We start from the raw sequence: 17,109 nt of genomic DNA on the forward strand, positions 1-17,109 counted from the left end.
ACAAAACAACCCTTTGCAGGTGCTGTGGAGATGACCTTGTACGGAGTGGAGGTTCTCATGTTGTTTTTCATTGTTATGGTTAGATAAACTCAGGGCTATTCTCCATATGCAGCAAGACTCTATACACAAACAGAGTACTAGAAATTAGACAGTGGTTTTGTTGGCTTGAATAAACCTAAGCAAATCTGTAGAAAAGCTGGAGAGAAGACTGAAATACTGTGCAATGCTCTCATCTTAAGCTTTCTGGTTTCATAAATGTTTAGAGGATTTCCCTGGCAACCCTTGACTGTGCAGACACATAAAAAGGTCAGAAAGTGGCACAAGGGAGGCCAGGAGGGAGGCGCACAGACAGGTGGCTGCCAGGTGAAAGGACAGACCATGTGAAGTGGTTAGAGCAAAGAGATGAAAAATATAGAAAACTATGTGGAACAAAGTGTTATTGAAATGCAAAGTAATGTCCACTACCTGAGCAGGTGAACTCGTGTTTTTGCACCTCGGCTACATTCAGGCCTCTGAGCTCTGCGGGGCCAGTGCACTGAGTGAACAGTCCAATGGTGGGTCTCTGTCTGAGCCACTGGGCCAGCCAGGCCAGATGACAGTCGCAGCTGAGATCGTTGGAGTGGAGACGGCTGTAACAAATAGAAACCTGTGAGTGGTATTCAGAGACCTTCTCCGAATTCTAATTTGAGGCATAACAAGTGTTTTTTTTGTTTTTTTTCACAGCGCTCATCACATCGTGCCCCTTAAGGAAAACACTGCAGTAAATGACATGGTCCATGGTTGATTGTAAATGGCATATTCTAAAGGCAGAATGCTTGAGAGGCCTTTTCTAAAGCCAATACTCCAAGCACAGCAGCCCTGGAATGCTGTGCTGGTTCAGAATAACTCATTGTGGTGCAGTGGACCTCAGGAGCACGAGGCTCTGTGCTTAGACACTCGAAGTGCACATAAACAGCGAGGCCCCACGGAGTGCAAGGACACACAAATATGTACCACAAGAACGGAGGAGTTGCAGCACAGAGTCAAAAAAAGCATAATTGTTTTAATTGGTGCATAATTTCAGATTCAGTAATCACACATAATGTAGAAGACACATGTTGTACATTAACCTCTGGAGTATATGTAGTTTTAATCTTGTGTGCTTTGGACAAAGGGAATAATGGCCCTTGGCTTGGCGACTGACTGTGGTTGTGGCACACTACCAACACCACATGGAATGGCAGGACCTATCTGCGAAATTGCATGGTTTTGCACTCTTTACCCGTGTGGAGTCCCACATACGGACAGTTATGTGTTTTGATATGTTTTTGAATATGTCCAGAAAAATGGAGCATTGCAATGTGAAATGTGTGACTTACAAGGTTCTCAGCTTAGGCATGTGGTTAAAGCTGGAGACTGGGATGCTGCTGATGTTGTTGTTGTTCAATGTTCTGTGAAGAAAAAGAGTTTGAGTTTTTATTTATATTTCTACAAACAAAGCAAAAATGTATTTTTCCTACAGTCGTCCCCCCCCATTTTAACATAATTTCCCTTTGTGGCATCCCGCTGAGAATATCACAGGTTGTTTCATGCAGATGTGACCCTCCTCCTACACATGAGCATACTAATTCACACGAAAGATCACAGGCAATGCAGAAACAAACATACTGTATGTCCCTTCATGTTCCTTCAGTCAGGAATTTAGGTCATTTCCAATCTGTGTGTATTTTAAAGTGCTTTGCTTAAATTAAATCAAAATACTGATTATAAAACTTGAGAAAAACTTTGTGAAAATCAAATCGTTTTAATATATAATGATGGGGTTGCATGTGAATGGCTTTGTTGTTGATTGAGATCGTCTGAGCCTCATTGTCAGAAGGCTGCCTAGGGCTGCATGGGATGCTGATAAAAGAGTGGGTGGAGTTGATGTGATGGAGGGGAATGCCGCTGTCAACTGTGTGGAACAAGGCGTTAATGGGGCCAGAATCAAAGCTGCAAGGCCTTCAAAATGCGCCATACGGGTATTTGGTATAATAACCTGGGCCACTCAAATGAAAGAAGATTCAGCTATGGTAACGTAACAAAACATTGTGACAAAAAGGGATAATGATGATAAAGAATGTGATGGTAAAATTCAACACTTACAGCACTTCCAAACCTCTTAAAGCCCGGAATGCTCCGTCTTCAATGCAGGCAATGTGGTTCTTGTCCAGCTGACTAAACAGAAAAGAAAGTCATTGTTACAGACGGAGGATCTTCACTTCTCCCTGCGGGCAGATTGTAATCATCAGTTCTGTAAATACTAGACTGATGGACTATGGCAAATCAATAAGGACACTGTAATCCTGAAGACGAGCAGTGAACGGATTCATCCCTCTGCAGCACAACATAAATGTACAGGACGTCTCGAAGGAAAACACCATCTAAACAAATACAGGCTTTACCAAAATGTCAAAACTCACAGGTTTTTTATGTCTGTGGCTCCTCGGAAAGCTTTTCTGGGGATTGACTGGATCAGGTTCTCACTCAGATCTCTGCAATTAAAAAGATTATAACATTAGGTTTGTTATGTGTGTTCAGTAAACATATTTAAACGTTCCTTGTTGAACCTTTGTAGAAACTAATTTTGTTCCACTAATATAAAACATCAGGTATAGGGCTTTTAGCTATTCTCTAAAATCTCACATTTATAAAAAACAAACAATATACCATCAATACAGCTTGAGCGTGAAATGAAAGCTTTCTCAAGGCCAATCCACTAAAACCCTCATAATCCTGTTATCAGGCTATAACATGATTGGCTTGGAGAGATGTATACACACAACGAACAAGTTTGATTGGATTAGATGCTGAGGTCACGGGAGGTCGCGTCACAACTGTTCTGTTTTGGGACAATCTGTGGCCAGAAACCCCATGACAGCCAGTAATGATGCTCATCAAGACACTGGCTTCTCTCATTAACTTCCTCAAGAAAAACCAAAGCTGTTACAGTTTTCTGGCCGCACTTTATTTGTTCAGTGAATTTCAAGGATTTATCGTGGGGTTTGAACTCTTATATTAAATTTAGCGATGCTACATTTCCGCATTTACACATTCCTAAAATGGCAAAGGACGCATTTCTGTGGGAGACCATGCTGTATTTTACAGAGCATGTGGTTGCTGCTGACTGGCATTTTTTTAGGCAGAACCTCAGCTCTTTTGGATTCAAGATATTTGACATTTTTTGATTAGTTTGGGAGCATAATTTTAACAAAGCTGGGCCATTTGAGTGACCACTCACCACAAACAGCCAAACTGGCCTCTGTTGGTCATTACAGTAATGCTTTATTCCTCATTGTGGACGCAAACATGAAAGAGAAACTAAACATGCAGTAGTCTGACATGTTTAGGAAGTGATAAAACACAAAGGGCCGCTCCTTCCCTTTGACAATATTGTTTTTGGGTACAGCTCATGTGTTTGTGAAGTCTTGCAGGATCGAGGCAGAGGCAGTTAAAGCACGGGGAGCAGGATCACAGGTCATAATCACCAGGCTTTATTCAGCGGCACTTTGACTACAGAGTGTTTGGGCTCCACGAGCTGCAAACCTCCAGGCTTTTTCCCTGAGAGCTGTAATGACCAGGTCAGACTCTATGTTTCCTGCGCACAGCCCGTCCAAAAGGCCACTGCCATGCCAGGTGTGTGAGCGTTCAAAAGACTCAGAGCTGGTAAAGATTTACCTTAATGCACTGCATACCACAGGTTGGTGAGTTAGTTCATTAGAGCAGCCCACTCCCCTTTCATTTACGTCTGTCACAGTTCATTCCCATTGTAGTCTTAATGATGGAGTAGCAGCACACATGGCTTCAGCTGTGAGGCACAGCTAACAACACTAATATACTCGCAGTTCGCTCACAATCTTTGAGCATAAACTAAGCCTCAAATAATGCTATCTAAATTGCCCTTAGAATAAACCCAGCCACTGATACATTTGTTTACAAGAATCTCTGCAATGGCGTATCGAGTGCAATTAGCAAGTGTATCAGACATAGCTAAAGGCGCCTGGTCTTAAGATAAGCTGCACTCTCAAGGTAATGTCTGGTTCCTGTCTGATTCACATCATTAACCTCTGATCCCTATCTAACAACATTAATACTGTACACAGCGCCCGGCATTGTGCGGTGCTTGAAAAACATGACTTTCGAAACACAAAGCAAACACAAGATTGAGAAGATTAGCATAAACTCAGATATCTAAAAGATAACCACTAGTTGTTTTAAGTGTTTTTAAGAGGACGGCATAGAGACTGTGTTCCCTCAGTGACAGTGAAAAACCAGAGTGGCTCCACAATATGTTCAGTGTGTAACGCTCAGATGAAAGCGTGCATAGACACATGCCTATACAATGGCAAACAATCACCTCTTTCACACAGGTTTCACAACCTCCGCCTCCACTGTAAGCCAACAACAGCCGCTGACGCCGAGCACCATAAATCAAACGCGCAAAATCTATGATGTTTTAAAACTCTATTTTGACAGGTTTTGCTGATGAGAAACAGCGCCATTTAATTAAAACGATGCACAAGTTTGCACCATGTAATAAAAAAAAACTCATTATTGACCCCCCCTCTCATCACCGCCTCTCGATTGAAACTGTTTGTGGCTCTCTGGTAAACAAGTTGGAGCAATCGACATACTGTAATTCGAAATGAACCACAAGGAATTTAATATCAGCATATCAAAACATGTTGGAAGTAGCGTTGAAGCCAAACACTGTAATGGATTGTAAGCAGGCTGTTACTTTAATTATGGAACAAAATCATTTAGAAAAGTGCCTGTGCGCCGCATGGAACATTTCTACGTGGTAACCTGGATGCTGCAGCTGTTTGTGTAGCTTTTTTTTTTTTTATCTCAATTCATTATAATCACTCTGGACAGCCCAAAACGTTAGAACTCAAACTAAACACAAATAAGGGACCAGTGATGCCATTCACAGCTAAACACATTCATGAGTGCATAGAATATTGAGTTCCATTTATTTCATTAAATCAGCAGCATGTTTATTTTGCCATTCAAAGACAAAATCTGAGGGAGTACACTTGCTCATTACACGAGTTAATGAGGTGTGCGAAAGCCGTTAAATATGGCAGTGTGTGGGCACCAAATACACAACAGTGGGCTACTTTTCTTCACAGTAAAAGACCATTGATAAACTAAACGTGACATCAGTTTGAGAAGATGAGAGTGTTCATTAAAACCAAGACACTTTCAGGAGCAGTCAAGCTGATCGGATACAGTAGTAGCGGAGAGCCACATCAGATCTCGGTATTTCACTCATGCAGGAAACTTTAGGTGGAGAACGGACAGAAGTGTCGGAGTAATGCAGAGGTGTAATCATCATGAAAGTATAAAGCCAGCCTGATACCGTAGGCGGAAGCTAATTCCTCAATTTTACATATAGCCATCTTTCTTTTTGCAGTAAGCTTCCTCCCTTTTTATTCACAGTGGCGCCCGGAAATAAGTGATCAAGTAGAATTATCTGTTTTCCAGGAGACTGTCACAGCGGTGCTCGTTTATGCGTTTAACTCTCTAGTGTCGCCTGTGTCTGATAAATGGGTCTGGAAATGCTTTGAGATTTATTGTGATGTTGAAAGCACAGCCAGCACATCACCGGTCTCCTCTCTTGCACAACGTGCACACACACACACCGCACGTTACAGGACGCATGGACCGAGCGGTCTCTTCAGCAATGGGACTTGAGGGGGATTTCATGGATGGACTCCCCCTCTAATCATACACAGCTTACCGACCAATGAGAAACACACTGTTGCTCCCAGACGGGAACGCTCAGCAACCACCAAGAGAAAGCACAATGTCAGAGGAACTTATCAAGTCCACATGAGAGCTGACAGACAGATTTCTCTCTATCACACACACACACACACACACACACACACACACACACGCACACACACACACACACACATGCGCACACACACACAAGAAGGAATAACTAGTTTTACTCTTGCCCGCGTCTCCCCTTTCACTGTAAATGATTCATGATGTCCTTGTGTATACAGGCTTTCAAAATCCCATACATTTGGCGGCGGATCCTCTGCCACCCGTGAAGCAAATTTAAGAGTTAAGAAAGTGCAGAGAAAAAAGGGAAGAAAATCTATCCGCAGTCGCACATATGCTCTATAGTTTCTCTCCCTGTTGGACCATTAAGTCCGCTTGTGTCCAGTCCTTTCTCTGGTGGTCAGGCTGAGTGATGGCCCAGAGGTGGGGAGTGGGGCCCTGGCATCGATCACGACGGACACTATCAACTGATGGAGGGGTGTACGATAGCACGGCCATGCAGGCAGCCTCCTAGTCAAAGGCCTCTCCATCCATCATGCTGTCTACCTGCTGGACAATAGAGCAACAGCGAGAGGGCCAGAAGGGAGGCAAAACATACCTCTCAACAGGTCCATTATCGCTGCTATTACGGCACCGTTTTAGCCAGCAGCAGCAATACCTCAACTGAAGAATAAAAAAAAACATTTTCATGTCTGAAAATGGCCTGGGAATCATTTGGCTGCTCTAATGGTTTACGACGGGGTGAGACAAAAGCGCAACAGCAATTCAGAACAGGCAAAAACACACTTGCACGTACTGTGTGGTCCAGCTAAACTGGTTAAAGATGCCCCTTTGTGAAAGCAGGCTACCGAAAGTGGAAAGCTGATAGCGGCGGATCGGATGGCAAGCTTTCCTGGAAGTGTTGGTCTGAGGTCAGTCGTTATTGAGCTAACTGTGATGACAGATACACCACACCTAACCACAGGCAAGATCACAGCGCTGCCACTAGACAAACAGAAGTCGGGAGCTCTTTCAATCAACAAGTCAAGTGAACGCAGCACGGGTGCGTAATTGACTTCATGCACAAAACAAGGAGGTGCATATATGTGTCAGGATGCAGGGATTTGAAAGTCTGGAGAGCATGAAGGCACAGAGCGATTTATGTTGAATTTGTTTTACGGAAAACTTGTGGAAAAAGTGATTTACAAGCAATTGGCACTGGTTTGACACTGGATGCTTCTCATGTTCTTTCACTCTTACAGCTCATTTATTCCGGCTTGTGCACGGCTCAAACTGGAGAAAAAAAGTGTTGAATTCAAGTCAAATCATGATTGAACTGATCACTGATTGCAATGATCAGCCGAGGACTTTTTTACCAATGAACGAGTCCACCCGTCAAACATGTCGTAACAGTGCATTGTTATATGGTGCTGAAAAGGAAAGCACTTCTCTTATGTTGTTTTACTTACATTCTATCATTGTGGTCCACTGTGATTTTATTGATTTTACTCAGTCTGTTCATTGTTTTTTATGAAAGGGCTTTTGTTTAGTTTGACAAGTTTTTATTGTTTAAATAATGGCAAGTGATCCTGAATGAAGCACTTTTTTTTTAAATCACATTTTTGTTTGTGCAGCAGTTTGGAAACAGTTTGAGTTGTGAAAATGTGGCATATAAATAAAGTTAGATGATTTTTTTTTTTTTACACTCTTTTGAATAAGAAAAAAATTACTGAGAATCAAGTTCTACTAACATGGGAGGAAAATTATTTTTGCTCACACGCTTGTGCAGTGTTCAGATGAGTGTGGGAGACATCTAATGACATATAGCAGTTAAAGGGAAAGAACAATAAAGGCTGCTGGCTCTCCCTGCCTCTCTCTGTGATGCATGAGACAGGTGTATTGTGCACAACAAAGAGTCAACAAATCAGCCAGTGCATATACATCACCTTATCTCAGGACACACTCACCCCACATATCCTTCAGGGCTCAACAACTAAACCACACTCCCACACTATTGTCAAGCCCAGTGTAATCAGCAATAAATAAGACGGCTCACTGCAGCATCAGGCTTACGAGATTTGTAAAGTACAAAAGAGAAGTAAACACTCTTTACAATATGAAGGCTCGTGTCCTATCAACAAAACATGCAGCTGGTATTACTTTAAAGTCAGGCAGTTGTCATATTTGACCAACATTTAGGAGATTTATTTTCTTGTTATTTGAGCTAAGCTTCATATCATTACTTAAGAGAAATTGAAGAGTAAATAAACTTAAGTATTTTTGTGTTTTATGTTCACTAGCGATCAAAAATGTGGTGGAGGTGCCACAAACTGCAGAGGTGATGGTTGCTAGGAGACAGAGGTACCAGCTGGAACGGCGTCGGAGCTTTGGGCCAGTGTTTGAGGCGGTGCAGAGGACAATGGAGCTGGTCCCAGCTGTGTGTGGTGGGTGGGCCTCGTCCTGAGAAAAAGACCTGAACAATGAGCTGGAGTGACTGTTGTGGATGTTTACTCTGTCCTGCCCAGTGTTAAACGCCCTCACACTTCCCACTGACAGCCCACATTCACTGTAAGCGGGGTGCCCCAACCCAACAACACCACAAGCAACACAGATCATTAACTAATTGTTACAGTATCATTTGTGAGATTATACGTGTTCCGTTATGGATGCCATGTAAATGTATGAAAAACAAAATAAAGTCATAATTATAATAAAAAACATGTAAAATCTCATCATGTAAGTTATATAAATGCATGCAATTGAAAATGAAGAGCAGAGAAAATACTTCATATTTTACATTGTTAAAAGTCAATATCAGTTTAAAATACCTGCATGTTTGGATTCCTCCCAGAAGTGTTGTGTGTGCAGTTCATTTGGCCTTAGGCGTGTTCATTAATGGGTAACCAGTCTGGTGTTAGACCATACAGAGGCAGAGCTCTGGAGAAGAGACAAGCCCCGAGGAGCCCAGTGTTCAGGGTTAATGAAGCCTTGTAGAGAGGCCGCCTCAGGCTCACAGAATTACACTCCGTCATACTATATAGACACAAACATACTTTTATGGTCTACAATCTTTGTTTTAGAAAATTTAACTTATATAGAATTTCATCCAAGCAACATATGTAGTGCTGTTTGGTAAAATGAGTGATAATAACAAACGAAAAAAGCTAACACAATGTGTGTTCGTGAGTTATTACATCTATCATCGCACACAAGCATTAGCATAGAGACTGATGACTCCCTGGGGTGGGCCTGTGTGTGCTGTAACACGCACCACTGAATGGATGCCAGTACAGTTAGCACAGTGTCAGAGCACCAGATGAGGCCAATACCTTTAGATGAATGACTCGACTATGACAGCCATGATGGATAAGTGGAAATACAGGGCTTTGTTCACAATGTGTGAACACGGGCCTAGTTTCATTATGAAGTGAACACCAACACATCACTTGAATGAAAATGTTTTCCACTGCATGTGTCTTGCGCTGTGCGCTTGAAAACAACTTTTGGATCGATTTATTGCCAGAAGTTCAGCCTGAATACGGGTCCAGGCCAGAGGCTGCAGTGTATGTGTGTGCAGAGAAAGTCCCCATGGAAGCAGCATAAAGGCAGTCTGGCACTCACCAGCGGATCTACTGCCAGAGCAGGGGGCATGAAATTACAACAAACCAGCAGCAATCAGGAGAGGAAAAGTCAGAGTGATGTGAGAGAGCAGACACGAGGGGCGGCACAGGAAACAAAGGATGATGAAAAGCAGAGAAGGAAACTTCCAAGGGAATGGCAAAAATAATAATAAAATTATACTTTTGGTTGCATCATGCATTTATTCCTCTAAAATGCTTCCACGTATAACTCTACCCGACTGCATATAATAAAAACATACTGAAGGACAGTGAGATCTGAAGGAGAATCATCTGTTAACCAGCCTCCTTGCTAGACATACATTTAGTTTGTGTTTCTTGATAGTTATAGATCACCATTGGTTGAGACCTAATCAACACTTAGAATGTGCACAGATCTGCAGCCAACACACATTCACTTAATGCACACAGAGGCGTCCCCTCAAATTTCACCCCTGACCTTTCGAGCGAGCAGCAAGCCCCAGGAGGCTGTGATGGATTTACCAGACACAGGAGCAAGTGTGTACTTTTGTATGGCTACATGACAATGTCACATCCTGCAGCTGAACTCTACTATTTGTTTTACCTCGGAGTACTTTATTATGTTGGGCACGGTATCCCCATTAGATGTATCACATGTTTATAGAGAAAATACACACACTGGTGCAAAGGGCTGGCAACAGTCAAGCTCTCTCCCTCTGCTGGAGGTTAGACGTCACCCTGGGAATGACCTGTGACCTTTCCTCTGTGATTCAGGCAGGGAGGGCCTGGAGCGTGACCAATCCATTAGACCGCTCGGACAAGGATGAGGGTGACATCTGAACCCTCAGACACACAAGTGCGGAAGACACCAAGCACACAATTACAGCGAGAAGGTGTGTCATTAACAAGAGCTACCACATTACAGCTATAAAAATAATGGAGGAAGTCAGCAAAAACACACAGGCTCATCAATGGAGAAGATACACTGAGATCAGTAAGTGAAAACACAGCCACCAATTGTTAGATTATTGTGGGAAATTTATGCGTCTTCTAACTGAATCTAAATGACCGCACAGAATCAGGTGGCATGACTTTATTAAGGACTTCTTTAAAGGACTGAGTTGAATTCTTTGAAACAACTGACTATAGACCTGCGCTGTGTGAGAGACGGTGACAATGCCTCACTTGAAAGGATAGAGAAGGAAATAATGAAGAGACGTCGATGTATGAGGAGGAAGGAAGAGATTAGAGATGAAAAGAGGAGGATGGGACTTCAAGGATGACTGAGTGAGAGTGACAGCCTGGTCTGGAATGTCTTTGTACCATACTAATATTTGCTCTAGCTCTTTGCATTTTCTTTAGCAGTGTCGTTATTTACTGTTGGCAAAAATAAATGAATAATTAGGCATTAGCCGAGAGGTTATAGAGCATGTGTGGTTTATTTCACATGGTTTCACTGGTAATTACAGTTCTTTATGGTTTACCTGCAAACTATACAAGTGCTTTATTTGTTATTGTACAAGCGTACAACGAAATCGTGTTCAGGTGTTAACTCATCAGCGTGTATGAGTAAATATGTTGTAGGACAAACAAGAAAGCAAGAAGTCATCTAAACTTCTTAAACACTGTGCCAAGATTCGGCCCTGGTTGGCCCACCCCCTCCTCTCCTCTGTTCATCCCAGGGAGTCGAGGCTTATATCAGTCGGGTGTCTGCCTGAAGGCCAGCTTCACAGCAGGCCAGTCATAACGGGCCACTTTGATGTCTTTGTGGAGACGCTCTGCGCCTCATGTCCATGCTCATTAACTCTGTCAATGACAGATCAATGTGGGGCTGCAGAATGCTGCATTGAGTCAAAATTACCATCCATTTGTGGTAAGACCTGCATCAGCCTGTGCAAGACACAATGAAAAAACAAGTCTCTAACAAAGAATGATAGCTCTGCATTTTATGATTTTGCACCTCCTTTAAATTCCCATAGATCCTCTTTAATGACAAAAATAAAAGACATCTCTTAGCACCTCTCTGTCAGTCAGACACATGCAGTCAGCCGTGAAGGTGTCCAGACCTGTCTCTGAGAATATGACCCACATTGTAAAGAAAGCATTTCACACCTTCCACCTACATTTTAATGGATGCTCTTCAGTCTCCATTTGATTTCACCTTTTTATAAAAGGTTTATTCATTCATGATGTTAAAATGATTTTTGGCAACAAATGTGTCTTCAGATTAGATAGAGATTAGAAGCATTGAATACACTCACGCTTCATGAAAGGTATTTACACAGACCTGGTTTTAGTCATTATTAGATAAGCCAATGATATCACTGACTGGCACAGTTTACGCAATATCTTTACCGAAACATAGATTTATCATGGACGCCACATCGACAGACTTTAGCAGAATCTAAATATTTCAAAAGTTTGTCTGTATTCAAACACAGAGCATTCGCCTTCAGTCTACATGACATGAGGGCACTGCCCAGCTCCTGTTCTTCCTTCCTCCAGTCTGACCTTTGCAGCAGTTGCCTGGATATGGGCGGTTGTGAAAATCCACCAAAAACAATGAAAGTGTGGGAACCATCTGCTGAACAACTGCTCTGACAACTATGTATCCCTCACCTCCCTGCTCGAACAGCAGCTACCACCACGACTGTCTCTCAGACTCACTCACGGCTCAGTTCAAATGGTGCTGCTCCATTTAGCATTGAGAGAAAGTAAAATGTCAGGCTTTTGTCTGAGAGACCACTGCGTCTTGAGGAGATGGTGGCCTTTCCTGAGAGAAGTAATGGTATGTTAGGACAGCCCGCACAGCAAACACAGGAACCGTGAGTCAGCGCTGCACACTGTTTGGTAACAAAAGTTGGGTCTTATGTCAAGCCTGGGCCTGCGAGAATGTGAGGACTGCTGTGCTCTGGTGCTTCCTCTCATTAGAATCGGGCCAAATCCTGCCTTTATTACTGCGTTTGCTCTGCTGAGCTCCCTAACACTCTCCTGCTTCCTTCACAAGCTCAGTGTTTATGTGCAAGTGTGTTTGCTTTGGCATGCCCGGTAATGCTTCCCATCCTGTCACTATCAGCGTGGACATGAGGCAGATTCTACGCTGAAGCCCGAGGTTGAGGACACACACTGAGAAAAAGTCTGACATGTTTCTCAAGTAAAGAAACACTGCAAGAAATACGACTGTAGCGGCCACATGTGTTTGTGAGGACTTGTAAACGGGCTCTTTTCATGAAGCAGAGATGGTCTGCAGAGAGCTGCTCTCATTTCAAACATCATTTATTTAGCAGCCCCTTGTGTGACAGCCATACACAGAGTGACAGACATTTACTGGTGAATACCGATACACACCAGCAATCATTCCCTCAACCAACACTCCACTTCTTTCTTCCTTCAAATCGATGTGTGTTTTGTCGCCCAGTGCTGCCTTTTGTGCAATATTCATCAGAGGAAAAAAGCTCATCTCACACTCAATGAATTTTCATAAACTCTGGTGCACCCAGATTGGTAAATGAAAGGCTGGAGGCTTGGCACTTAAACACAACACACACCAACGGCCTTATTATCAAACCTTTATACTGCGGTTTGTTTTGTGCTGTTGGAATCTGACAGTGATTTATGAAGAAAGTGATCGCGCTACACCATGATACACATAGCGCACAGAGCAGGGTTACGGGCCTGAGCGGGGCGCACAGAAAAGGAAACGGCAACAACAAAGCCGCTCTGACAGCAGTGCGCGCCGTGGTCCCGGGTCAACACCACATCAACACACTCCAACGAATCAATTCTACCAGCCTAATAAAGTGCCCCCCACCCTCCCTACTTTCAATAACTTACTCTCGTGAATACCAAGAATATGGGTCCTGTCAACTGTTCCAGGAACTGCGTGAGGTCTCGCATTAAACTATTGTCCTCATGTCAAAGTGAGTTAGATTTATGTGTTGTGTCATTTTCTGTGCATTACTGTTGTGGTTAGAGAGAGTGGGTGAAATATAAGGCCGGACACACCCCTCCATTTATCACAGGTATGCCCTGTACAGTGCCAGGGTTTCTCTTCTATTTGTGTGGGCATGTTGAAGTTATTTAAATGGAATATCGGTTACAGCTGAGGTGAGGACATCGCATTCCTTCTGGCTCAGAGACAAGGCCGAAGGTTCACCTGGAAATCAGCATTTGATTTAAGATAAATGCAATGCTGATATCAACTTTGCGGCAAATAGAAAATACTCTTAAAGGGGTGGGCCTTATTTGGAACATGCTTTTGTCTCATTGCAGATTTGACTTCGTTGTACATAACAGCTGGGTTTGTGAATGCCACTGCAGGATTCCTCAAGTCCTTGCAGCCAAAGCCAGCTTGGCGTGCACAGATAGGGTTTCAGTGGGGCAGTTGACAAAGAGGCTGTACCCCGGTGTTGTTTCACTGAATGAGCAGAGCACGCAGCAGTGGGACAGAGTGATAAAATGGCAGAGGAAGAGCAGGTGTGAGGTGCCTCAAACGCCATTGAGCACTAATAGCCACTCTTCCATTCAGCTGTGTGTAATTGCTGTTACAGTGCCTGCGCTTGTTTCCATTTAGTGTGATACCCGGCCTCTTGTGCCTCTCATGAATTATGTTTTCTGGGATCCCCTCCAGCCCCTCCCCCTTGTTGACTGACAGCTCCACTGCCTCCTGGCCCAGCCTGGCTCGGAGCAGAGGAGTGGGTGACTGAATAGACTAATAAATGGCGAAGGAGGGGTCGGGCACACCCAGGCCCATTGAAAAAGCCCTGTCACGGCTGACCCTTAACCAAACACACACACACACACACACACACGTATTGCTCGCCAACAATCCGGCCTGCAAACCAATGTAGCCACACACCTTCACGTCACCTCTGTCAGTGCTGACCCCGGACCAAATACCCTGCATCCCACGTATCCACGGTGACCAAAGAGGCCCCAACAATCACCTAGCAACCGCCGAACAATGAGCTCCACGGAGACGGAATGGCTTGAGCAAAGGGCATGCTATTCTCTGGAGATGGAGGGAGAGATGGAGGGATGCAGCGGAGGGGGTCGAGGGGGGTGAAGGGGTGATGGGAAGAGTGTTCAAACACATCTTTAACCGCGTCACAAAGAGGCTGCCTGCCTGGGAAATCAGGCAGTGCTTCTCTCACCCCGCTGGTCAACTGAGCCTTCGCAGACAGGTCAGCGCCGTGACTTCTGTACCTTTTCAGTATGTAACGGTAAGTCCTGTAATCGACGAACTCTATACAAAGAGAGTCACATGGGGGAGTCAATCTAATGAAGGTAGAATTTGAAATGTAGGCCGAGTAAAGAGAGCACAGGTCATCAAAACCGCTATTTCAACTTCAACAAACCTTTGGCGATTTCAAACTATTGGGGTTATATTTCACATAAAGGTGTTTGATGCTGAATGTAATCAATAATGACCAGGCAGATTTTACGGAGTTGTTACGCAGCTCTTCTCTAGGCTTTTGTTATTGACAATATGAGTCTATGGACAAGGTTTGCTCGTCCCTCCCCAAAAAAATAATTAAATCCCAAACTCTATAGCCTTGCTTACATATCTATCTATTTTGACAAGGGGGATCCCCTTGTTTGACAAAATGGGCATATTTACTTCATGTAGTTTGACCGTGATCCGCAAGCAGGATGTAGGGAGTAAATTTAGTCAGAATAATAAATTGCATTATGTCGGTTGGATGGCTAACCATAATCAGAGTTTAATGGATCCAGTGAAGTGACAAGTCCACTTTAATCTTCATATGGAGGGCTAATAAAGGTGTCAGGGGAGGGGGGAATAATGGCATGTGGCTGGGCATTATAGGATTACACACACATATACACACAACGCTGCTAATGGAGGCAGTAAAAAAACTTGAAAAGCACAGATGAAAACCATGGCCCACAAGTTTTTGTTCAAATGACCTTTCTGCTCCCTTCGGCAAATTTACTAAGTGTTGACACAGTGAGGGATTAGGAACAGAGGTTGATGGGAAAATGTTACATGACTGCAGTTGATTTCTGGCCTGTACCGTAGCACGGCCAAAAGCATGTGACCTCCGGGGCCAGTAAACATTGGAAAAGGTCAAAGGGATAATACAATGGCTATAACTTAGATGGATTATTCCGATTTGGGTCTCTCGAGACTGAATTGTGTGTCTGTGTGTCATGGAGAATGTGTGTATGTTTCTGTCTGGTCTTTGACTGCCCATGATAGACCACTAGAGATGGGCAGTATATCGTCTACAGCAAAATTACAATATTGAGAACATCAATGACAAGAAACCAAAAAGTTCAAAATAATCATTATTTCATTATTTGGTCATTTTCTTTTTGAGCCACATAAACTTAAAGCCACACTCTACACCATTGCAGGTTATAATGCTATTCATGAATGCTATTTCAGTGTGAAGAGGGCTTACTGTGATTAATCCTTATGACAATCAAAGCAAAACTCCTCCATGAAGAAGAGCTACAGATGAAGTTACAAGTCAGGTCTGAGGAGAGGAGAGTAGGACTAGGTACCATTACATTTAATTTGATACTGACTATCTCCATGAAGATAGTCAGTAGACTGACTCCATGAAGATGTTGACTAAAGGCAGCCAAATATGAGGTTGATTTTCAGGTTAGGTCCTCAACCAAATCATTTCTTTGATGACCCACAGACAAAATAGCATTTCCTATGTGGAGCTGATCATTAGGAGCTTGTTTTTTATTGCTGGTAAGCCAAAATGTTACGGAGTGTGCCTTTAAAAACACTCCAATAAAATTAATAGTTGCATTTACTTGTATTTCCAGGGTGAAATGTTACGGATATACACATTTTTTTGCAACAATATCTCTTAATTGCCATCACTGAGAAAGTCCAAAAATATTCGGATGTTAATTTTTGCCAATATCGCCCGTCCCTACAGACCACATCAACAACTCCTGCAATAACACCAGTACAACATGCCCTACAGCCACGGGTGACATGAAAGAAACGAGAAACTCATTACCACACCCTGGGGCACACGCCGAGTACCAGGTCCCCCCCCCAGCCATTTATAACCCGACGAGGATGAAGGGAAAGCCTGACCAGGGGTGAAGAAGAATGGACTTTTCACAGATGAGGTTGGCCATCCCAGCACCAGGTGTGAAGGGCACAGATAAGACTAGGAAGTAATGGAAGGAAGAGAGCGGAGAGATAAGGGAGACTGAAGTGCGGTACAGAGGCTCAGAGGGAGGGTGGACGGAGAGGAGACCCAGCCCTGTTTTATCTTCAGCATTGGGCCCCACTGTCACCAAGGCCTCCTCTGTCAGAGCGCCGCTTTGAAGTGGTAATTGAGCTCCGGACTAATGCAGGTGCCTCGAACTCGCGGCACTGGCACGCAGACGAGGAGAGGAGGGGAAGCTCTTTAAAAAGCTCCACAGATGGGGACAGTCCACAATCACCTACTTAGTTATATCCTCAACATCCACTTGGCATAGTTTGCATAGTTGTTCAGAGAAAATAACTTTAAATAGAGGTCAAGAGAATATAGCAGGAATTAGACAAAAAAAACAACGGCAGGAAAACAAGTGATGCAGCAGCAAATTCATATCTTGGATCTTTGTTTTAGCAGACCAGCTGTGTTTAAATGAAAACAGCAGGGAAAGGAAACCAATTCCACCCCCCAGTGACTATAAAAAAAATAGGCATGGACTCCACCAAAACTAGAAAATACACTGA

At 43.5% G+C, this 17,109-nt stretch overlaps 1 protein-coding gene across 3 annotated transcripts in view; it reads right to left on the minus strand.

Moving 5' to 3' along the window:
• slit1a (slit homolog 1a) overlaps nucleotides 1-17,109 on the minus strand; it is a 57,183-nt gene that overhangs the window by 22,284 nt on the left and 17,790 nt on the right. For all 3 annotated transcript variants that reach the window (XM_079560122.1, XM_079560121.1, XM_079560120.1), the window contains exons 5-8: nucleotides 2,442-2,513; nucleotides 2,125-2,196; nucleotides 1,359-1,430; nucleotides 466-629 (exon numbers count right to left, since the gene is read on the minus strand). In XM_079560122.1, coding sequence (XP_079416248.1) covers nucleotides 466-629; nucleotides 1,359-1,430; nucleotides 2,125-2,196; nucleotides 2,442-2,513 — 380 coding nt within the window. The remainder of the gene's footprint in view (nucleotides 1-465; nucleotides 630-1,358; nucleotides 1,431-2,124; nucleotides 2,197-2,441; nucleotides 2,514-17,109) is intronic.

This window comes from Gobius niger, assembly GCF_951799975.1.
Source record: "Gobius niger genome assembly, chromosome: 7".
Taxonomy (NCBI): domain Eukaryota; kingdom Metazoa; phylum Chordata; class Actinopteri; order Gobiiformes; family Gobiidae; genus Gobius; species Gobius niger.